The 9,874-nt window shown below is 45.5% G+C and overlaps 1 protein-coding gene across 1 annotated transcript; it reads left to right on the plus strand.

Annotated features, from left to right (window-relative positions):
* The first annotated feature begins 4,337 nt into the window (after nt 1–4,337).
* Nucleotides 4,338–7,808, plus strand: LOC117850655 (ras-related protein Rab5A). The gene is made up of 7 exons (XM_034732513.2): nt 4,338–4,538; nt 4,807–4,884; nt 5,020–5,187; nt 6,375–6,423; nt 6,685–6,758; nt 7,214–7,307; nt 7,445–7,808. Exons 1-7 carry the CDS (start codon nt 4,494–4,496, stop codon nt 7,549–7,551), a joined length of 615 nt encoding a protein of 204 aa, XP_034588404.1. The 5' UTR covers nt 4,338–4,493; the 3' UTR covers nt 7,552–7,808.
* Nucleotides 7,809–9,874: the final 2,066 nt, after the last annotated feature.

The raw sequence follows: 9,874 nt of genomic DNA on the forward strand, positions 1-9,874 counted from the left end.
AGCACTTTGTCCAGCTCTTTTCTTAGAACGGCCCTTTCGTCTTCGGCTTTCTTTCAAGTTCCATTGCTGTGCTGTCTGACCTACAATTTAAATAACAACGAAGCTAATAGAAGCTACCATGCTTATTGAAACTACTGCTATCAAGTATCTACTGATATTAGTTAGTATAAATCAAAATGCCACCCATGCTTTCCATTAAATGTAGCAAAGACAAGAACAACTCGAGGACATTTAAAGTGGAGCACTGTGAGTCGGTGCTTGGACGTTTCTAGGAAGCTAGTAAACAATCAGGGTATTCCTGAGATCGTAGCGATAAATGTAACAGCACAACTTGCACAGACATTAACAGGCTGAAAAAGGCCTATATTTCTAAATATACCAAATTTGTGGATCTATTTCTGCCGGAAGATGAGATCTCTGATAGTGTGCGCACAGGACAAAATGTTCCCTGCGTGTACGAGACACCACCACAAAATGCAGGCTGAAGTCACTGGCACAACGATTATAGACTACTACCCTAGGATGCAAGCATATGCGAATGTTATCTTATAACCATGTACATAGTGGAAAATAGGGCTCTATGTGCAAGTTTGCAGTGATGAAGCTCTGTTGCCTCTGTCTATGTGCTCTACCAACAAAAAAAACGTGACCGCTGGTATGTAGAGTACAGGCAACACAATACAGCAGAGAGTTCAATCCAAGTAATGAATACAGCAAACGACAAGTTAGCAGATATTTCAACTCAAGTAATTATCTGCTCCCTCTCCAGGCTCAACCAAAAAAGCCCGAATTAGCCAAAGAGACAAGCCAATAATCTGGAGGGAGGGAGCATCTAAACATGTAATGAATCTCTCTTTCGACTGCACTTGGGATAACAGCGCAGGTTGGTCACAATAATATGGTTGATGGATTGGTCAATTTCAGATATACACACGGCAGGCATCTTATCGAACCTGCAGATTGCAGATTGGGCATACCGGCGCCCGAACAGCAGCGGAGGGCACAAACAGACGTCCCCCTCGCCAGGCTGCGGAGCGCCATAGGCGGAGACCTAGATTCTCCCTTCCCTCGTCTTCCTGCCCGTCTCTCCCTCTCGGTCGCGGGTATAAAACAGACGACCGTTTCCTTTCCTTCCCCGTAGCGCTGGGTTTTCCTGATCGACTATGCGTCTATGCTAATGCGCCGCCCGGAACTCTCGAGGACTCGGAGTTCTGGGACTAGAGGCCGATCGAGCACCAACGTCCCCGAGACCTAGGCGACCCTGACACCGTGAAGGCGCAGGACAAGCTTAACCTTTAGCCTAGAAACCGAAAGACCGGGGCACTTCTCATGGCAAAATGGGCCTGTCCACCCACGAACCCCACGTAATGTCCCGATTAGTTAGCCCGTTAAGCAGTTTAAACCATGCAGGTTTAGCGACCTGCCGGAGTAGACTCAACTGCGACCTGAGTCGGCTTTCCGCCGCGCCGGAGCGGGTTACTGGAGTGGACTTAGCGCGACCGGAGTCGGCTTAAGTGCGACCGGTGTTGGCTTTCCGCCGGAACGGACCACCGAAGTGGACTTAGTGCGGCGGGAGGGGGCGGCGGGGGTGCGGGCCCGGCGAGTGATTTCGATTTTTTTTTAATTTTTTAATACCCCCTCTTCTACGGAATTGCTAGTATCGGTATTGTAGTAGAGGTGATTTATCTAGTAGTGGGAGCATGATCGAACGGCGCATGTTTCCCAGTAGGTGGACGAAGGACGTGTGGATGAAGTTTTTTCACCACTTCAGTTTTAGTAGTTGTAGATAGATAAAAGATAGATAAACGTGATGACTTTTGTGAGAAAACTTTGCTGACAATCCATTCCTCATGTTTCAATTTGAATTTACCATTTTTGGTGTCCGTTGGAGGTTGGAAAGATAGCAACATCTTCTGATTACGCGGTGAGCTTGCTTGGTTAAACGTAAATATTTAATCAATATGTACTCTATCCGTCCTAAATTACTATTCGTTTTAGCTTTTCTAAATACATATCTTTTGCTACGTATCTAGACATATTCATAGTAAAAACGAATAGTAATTTTGGATGGAAGGAGTACCGCTGAAGATGAATCCATATATTTTATTGACCAAACCAAGCTTCCACTATTTTAGTGACACGATGACATTAAAGGGTTCTATGCTTCAACCACACGCGTGTACACGGACACCCTGGCGATGCAATGTTTCAAGTGAAGTGCGCTTAAATCAGTACTCCCTCCGTTCCAAAATGTAGGTCGCTTTGAATTTTTTATCTAAATATAGAGTTATATCTACGCACATAGCAAAATCTATGTACCTGAAAAAGTTAAAACGATCTGTATTTTAAAACAAAGGGAGTACTTGTTACTGGTACCAAAGAGTTGCATGGAACAAACAGATTGGTACAACTTCTGTCCCCATAACCACGGAGTGCTCACACAAGACACAAGCAGATCGATCTCACAATACATAAACAGATACAGTTGCTCGTGTCCTCGTGACCCATAAACTTAAACAAACTGTGCTTCATGGCTTGCCAACCATCACGGCAGTTGCAGCAGTAACCGAAACACAAAAGTAGCAAGCCCATTCCACGGATTTGATACCTCATACGGAAAACTGACCCATCAAACCTCTTATTCCGGCCGGAGACGGGAGGGACGAACCCGATTGCGGATGGTGGCGAGAAACCGAGGGGGCGCTGCCGCCGGCATGCCGGCGGCGCCCGAACGGCAGCGGAGGGCACAAGCAGCAGGGCCCCACGTCCCCCTCGCCAGGCTGCGGAGCGCCATAGGATGTTCTCCCTTCCCTCGAGGCGGATATCAGAAGGCGGCCGTCCCTCTCTCCCTCCCTCTCGATCGCGGGTATAAAAGATGAAACAGACCCCGAGTCCTTTCCTTCCCCGCCGGGATTCTCCGCCAGAAGCGAAAAAAGGCCAGCGGCCCAGCAAGACGAGAAGCGCTCCGGAGCGGCCCAGGACGCAACACGGCCCACCTCCCGTATTAATTCCCAGCAGATTGTTACTGGATTCTGATTATCCTCTACTATGTCCGTAGGCCTTACTGGACCAAAATAGTTTTCTATCCGGATGTTTGTTCATTACTACGAGTTGTGAGGAGGATGTTTATGCTTCTTTTTTTTTCGCAACCCTCTCAAACTGGGTTTCTGAAAGATTATAAGAAAGAAATAATAAAGGTAGTACCCCCTCCGTACAAAAAAAAATGCAACCCTCGCTTCTCGATGAGTCAAACACTATTCACGTTTCCAAATAGATTTAGTATGAAAATATATTATATGATATATTTAGTACTATTTGTATAAATTTTGTTAAATTTAAAATTGGTTGGCTTATCGGGAGTAACTCTTAAGCAATCTCCAAATACGTAGTATGTACCTGTACTTTGACGATGATCACATAAAAATGTTTGTTAGTCCGAGCCAGCAGGGCAAGATTGTCAGAGCTAGATGGATTAAACAAATTGGCTGACAAAGCAGAGAGCATTCTAGAACGAGCTACTCCTGACAAACAGATTGACCAGCTGCCACCACCTTCTCTCGACTCTGATGAATGAGAGGCACAAATGGCAGGGCCGGTGTGCAAAAGTTGAACATGCCTTCTCAGAGAAATGAAGAAAAATTAGGTCTTTGCGATGACCGTGTCGGCGTGTCGGATCAGTTGGTGGCAGATGGCACATTTCCAAAGAGAACCCTGCCTTCAAATAGATTTGCGCCAACTCATCAACACGCCGTTGACTTTGACCATTTTACTTGCTCTCAGTTTCTAGACGGGCCTCCGTTCGAGCTTAGGGAGCAGGTAAACCTAGAGTAGCAAGTTTGTACTACGAGTGAAGGAACAGTGGTGTACAACTTCAGTTCTCGGAGAAGTTAGGGTACTGATAGCATTCGGAAGTCCGATGATAATTTTTTTATCAGACGCTCCGTTGCAGTATCAAAACAAAACATCTTACGTTGTCCGATACTGGTGTAGAAAATTCTCACCGCAATATGAACACTATGTTTCATACAATATTCACAATATTCACTGTGAAACATATAGAAATAATAATTGCAACCTCAATACTTAACTATTGCAACCTATGTCAAAGTCTTTGATTTTTCTAAGATTCCGAACGCCGAAGAAGATATTGGTCAAAGATGCAAGTAAGAATTCGAAACACGATGCACTGGTCAAAGATCGCGTACGCAATTACGCAATAATGCAGGGACCGGGTTAGGAAAGGGGAGGCCTGCTAATTGCTAATCCGAAAGGAACACTGCATACAAGAAAAGCAGAGGCGAGGAGCCAACACGGCACGCCAAACCAAAACCACGCGCTCCAAATTTCTTCTGCACAAGAGGAGTTTGTTCGTTCGTGTTCCAAGATCCTCTCGCTCGCATGCCCGTGATTTGATCCCCACCCACCCAAGTCCATCTCCGCCCCCTCACTCCGGTGGTTCGTTGTTCCTCCGATCCCAAATCGTGATCCACTCGATGGCGGCCACCGCCGGCGGCAACAAGATCCGCAACGCCAAGCTGGTGAGCGATCCAACATCCCGAGCCCTCGAATTCCGTCGTGCCTCGAAATTCTTTGATCCCACCCGCCGCCGCAGGTGGCGCGTGGGTCTGGATTTTTGGTCAACTAATCTCGTCGACCCCAAGTCGCTCGTCTCTGCTCCCCAATTTACCAGCGATCGTTTAAAGATAGCGTTTTTCCCCCCCCTTAGGGATTCTTGTCTTGTACGGCGATTTTGAGCTCTGCGATGCTGATACGCGCTTGCTTGCTCTGTTGGGTTCGTGACGCCAGGTTCTTCTCGGGGATGTGGGCGCCGGCAAGTCTAGCCTGGTCCTCCGGTTTGTGAAAGGCCAGTTCGTCGAATTCCAGGTAAGATTCCATACTCCTCCACAAGTGGATTCTGAACTGAACTGAGCAGGTGTCCGTGGTGGTGGTGTGGAGTGGAGTGGATAAAATATGTTGCTTCATTTGGCTGTTTGAATATGTTGCTTCATTTGGCTGCAGGAATCGACCATTGGCGCGGCTTTCTTCTCGCAGACCTTGGCGGTCAACGACGAAACAGTGAAGTTTGAGATATGGGACACGGCAGGGCAGGAGAGGTACCACAGCTTGGCTCCCATGTATTACCGGGGCGCTGCTGCTGCTATAGTTGTCTACGACATCACCAATGCGGTTAGTACAGCACAAACATACTTACATGAGCTGATAATATAGTGAACATGATGGTAAATTCTTGATGTTATGATTTGCTAAGTCATACTTGGCAATTGCTAAAATTTACAAGTAGGAGTGGTGTCAAAACAAGTGACTGTAGAATTACTGACACAATGTCATACGAGAGCTTGAGTCACAATTACTAGTAGTAGATAAGAATTCCATTGCTCCTATGATCAGAATAGCAAACTGCATTGTCTTTCTTCATGATCGGTGCAAAATGTTTGGATCATTTTGGTGCTTCTTTGTTAAGGAAAGCTACTTCAATCAGCAAGCATATTGTCATTATACTGTCCTCTGCTCACAGCAAACCTTCGGTCCAGAAATAGCATTAAATATGTTGGTATATTAATTGGTAGATTATGCATTGCTTTTCCTCTTTGGCTGGGTAATACATTTGCGGCCTAGCCACCTTCTGTGCTTTTCTTCCCGAATGGTGATCCATAACCGAAATATGTCAGTACGACTGAAATAGCAACTGAAAGATGGTGTTATGGGAAATTGTTCGCACGCATGTGATGCATCCTTCTGTGTGTACCATTACTAGTGATGTGTATCGATCTGTTTCTATGTAATGTATAGCCATTGTATGTATTGTTAAGGAAATTCTGCTCTGAGCTCAAAAGATGCAGTGTTACGAGTTTCAAATTGCACGTGTAATTTATCCTTTGAAGGTGCATTTATACTAAATGAGTCATCAGAAATAAACCAATATGATGTAGCAAAGCTAGAGAAACTAGATGTTTTCACCTTTTTCTGTCTGCATTTCATAAGCAACCTAAAATCTGAATCGATATTGTGACCTTTTAAGGTGCTATACTTAATCATGAGACTCTTGTGACTTGCTGCATTCATTATAGCAAAACGGTTTCAGTTCGAACTTGTATTATCTTTGACATTGCTAGCAAGGGTTCTCTTCATGTCTACATTGTTTCTTAGGCACATTTTACCCACTCATAATATGGTACTACTGACCAATCTTGACTTGCCCAGTACATCAGGCAACTCTAAATTCATTTTGATTTTCTCCATGAACAAATTTGATCCCATCTTCTTTAGGGGCCTCCTTTTATCTTAGGAGCATACATAAATTATGGTAAGCACATATGAATAGCGGCACTCATTTCTATTTTGCTGCATTATAGGCCTCTTTTACTCGTGCAAAGAAATGGGTTCAAGAACTTCAAGCACAAGGTAACACAATACTCCTTTAGACTTTTTCTCTGTGTTCTACATATAGAAATCTGCACTTGTATGGTGGAGTTTGCGTCAAAAGAAAGATATTGATATTTAGATCTTATGGACCATTTGTCCTGTTGCACAGCTGTATAAGAAATCGATTCAGCGAGTATGATAGGAATTTATTGGGAAGAATTATCTGTGGATGTATTATGTGAACAAGTGGGCTGGTGTACAAGTATTTGTTCTCATTTATCCCCTTTTGTTTTAATGCAGGAAACCCGAATACAATAATGGCTCTTGCCGGGAACAAGGCTGATTTGTTAGATGAGAGGCAGGTGCCAGCAGAAGTATGTTACTGTGCTTCCTAAGTTACATGTTTAACAAATATTCATGTGCTGCTGCATTTGTTTTAGTAGTTGCCATCATCTTTATTCTTCAGAGATTTCTCATGCTTTGCATTCATTACTGTTTATTAGTCAAAACTATGTACACAACAGAGTGTGTTGAGTTTGGCTGCTGATTCTGATACAGCCTTGTTAGGATAGGAAGTTTTGGCATCTTCTAAAAATAGTACCGGAGTTATTGACCGCACAAGGTACATAGAAATAGAGACAGGCTGATTTGCATCCAGTTTGATGCCAAACTAAGCTAGGACCCTGGGAGCATGGCAATGTTGGGGAATGGGAGCAGCAGTGTTCGTTCTTTTTCTTTTTTTACTTATGTCATCTTATTTGTTAGTGATGATGTCTATCAAATCAAACTACATTACATTTTCCCTTAGTAACATGATCCTATGCTACAGGAAGCAAAGGCGTATGCTCAGGAGAATGGCCTCTTCTTCATGGAAACGTCTGCAAAAACGGCAATCAATGTGAACGATGTGTTTTACGAGATTGGTGAGTAACATTTGAAACACACAGATAGGCTAGTTGTTCGGCTGTGAACTAGAAAATGTATTTTTAGGGTTTTCTTTACATTTGTATCATTTACCTGCTGTTGCTACGATTGATGTATTAACTTTTTTTTATTTCAGCGAAGAAATTGCTTCAAGGACAACAGGTTCAGAACCCACAGGGTGGAATGGTCCTCAACCAGAGACCACCTGAGAGGACGGTGAGCTCTTCCTCGTGCTGCGCGTGAAGCACAAGGTAGAGTGTAGTTCCAAGGGGAGTACGTATGCAACTACGGAGAATGCCACCAAATCTTGTGAAATAGCTGTCGATCCCAGCTGCTATATTCCTGTGCCCTTTCTGCTTGTTCATTGCCATGTTCCCTGTAAATGTGAATACTAGATTTTTACTGCAGAGATTCACCTGTGTCTACAGCACATGATCATGCTTGTGTATTTCTGGGACTAGTGAAAAACAAGGTCTAGACAGATTCGTTTGATTCACTTATTCTGGTTGCACAATGTCAAATTTACGTTTATTAGCAAATATATATGTTGGTGCTTTACTACAGGTGAAGCCAATATTAATAGATACTATTTCTTCTACACAAGACGAGTTCGTTCGTGTTCCCAGATTCTCTTGCTCGCGACCCTTGTCTCTGTGGATTTCTACCTCTTCTTCTCCAACAAATCAAAAAACCTCCATAATTCGCGGTGGAGATCGGGTCCTGGGCTCCTGGCAGATTGCAGGCTGCAGCATCAATTCGAGCCGAGAGAGGGTAGGGAGCAACGTTGATCTGAGTTTGTGGTGGTTAATTTGGAGGGGAGCCCAACCCTGCTGATTTTGGACTCGATCGATGAACGACATCATCCTTCCGTATCTGCCATGACTGCTAAGCTTTGCACTAACTTTGATTCTGTATTGATGCGTATCAATCTGTTTCTATATAATGTGTATCCATTGTATTGTTAAGGAAACTCTACTCTGAGCTCTGGAAAGATGCAGTGCAAGTTTCCAACTGCATATGTAATTATCCTTTGAGGGTGCATTTATAGTAAATGAGTCATCAGATATGGATCAGTATGAACGTATGATATAGCGAAGCTAGAGCAACTGGATGTTTGCACCCTTTTTCTGTCTTGATTTCATGAGCAACCCAAAATCTGAAACTATATTGTGTAACTTTTGGCGTGCTACTGGGTCATGAGATTCCTGTGATCTTCTGCTTCATGATTACAAAAGGATTTCAGTTCAATTATCGTTTTCTGCTCGAGGGAAGGGCCTGCACTCCACCTCGGCCCCGTGCTCCACGTCCTCGTGCTGCTCTGCCCCTGCCGCGGAGGTCGAGATCGCCGCCTTCAGATGCTGCGGCGCCGCCGCCGCTGCTCCTGCTTTTGGTGAGGAGAAAACCGGGAGAGGGAAAGGGGGCTGCTTTGGCGGCGCAGCGTCGGGAGCGGGAGGAGTGGAAGGAGAGAACGGCAGCAGAGACGGGTGGCGCGGCACCGGAGGCGGCGGCGACGACGCTGGGAGCGCGCAGCGGAGGACGAGCGAGGGGAATTGGGCGGGGCCTCAGGGGTGGGTGGGAGCGCGTCTCGCGTCGGCGCGGCGGGGGGGTTTCCCCAGAAAATGGTAGGCGGGCGACTTTCCGCAAAATGTCCACGAATTTCGTCTTCTCGGCATTGGAATATTTTGGAGTACAGGGTCGTGTATGTAAAAGAAACGGACGTATTGCTGTGCACGAGGGGCCTCGCTGGATCCGAAAAAGGAATAGAGTAAATCCGAGGGGGTTTTTTGGCAAAATGTCTGTCTGTCGTCCTCCCGAAATTTGCGCCAGATCATCTACCCCACCGACGCCTCCTTCTCCCCGATAGAAGACAGACCTTCCCAAATAGGTGACAGGGCCGTTGTAGTTGTGCTCCCACCTATGTAGTTGCCTGCAACAAGTCCATACTTCAGACGCTCCGACGGTATCAGTCTTCGAGTAGTCACACGACGCCTCTCCTGTGTCATCCTCACCATATTTTCGATCGACAGCTAGTTCTCCTCCTTCGCTCGTTTTTTGGCTACTTGGCCACCAAATCTCTCCCATGTAACCCCAACTACACGAATACCATGCGCTGTCACTCAGAGCCTTGATAAAAGCATCGACTTTTGCTCGGGCCTGTATGGGGTAGAGATAGAAGTATGCTACATTGTCGCTCAGAGCCTTGATGAAAGCATCAACTTTTGCTCGGGCCTGTATGGGGTAGAGATAGAAGTATGCCATGGTGTTTACAGCAAGCAGGACACTGACAATACTGAGCCCGTTGGCAATAAGACAGGCACGGTTGGCGACATATGTTGCAAAAGTCTTTCTATTCTACAAGAGAGCAAGAATAGAGCTGAGGAGGAGAGGAAGAACCAGTTAGAGATTGAACATATGGTGACTCCAAGAGAGGTGTCGTGTGGCTGCTCAAAGACTGACAACGTATGAGCGTGTTACTTGCATCAGAGGGGGGTGCTAGTGGTAACAGGTTGGAGCACAGGTTGGAGCACAACTACAAGGGCATGTCTTCGATTGGGAAGGAGTGGTT

The sequence above is a fragment of the Setaria viridis genome, chromosome 3, assembly GCF_005286985.2.
Source record: "Setaria viridis chromosome 3, Setaria_viridis_v4.0, whole genome shotgun sequence".
NCBI classification, from domain to species: Eukaryota; Viridiplantae; Streptophyta; class Magnoliopsida; order Poales; family Poaceae; genus Setaria; species Setaria viridis.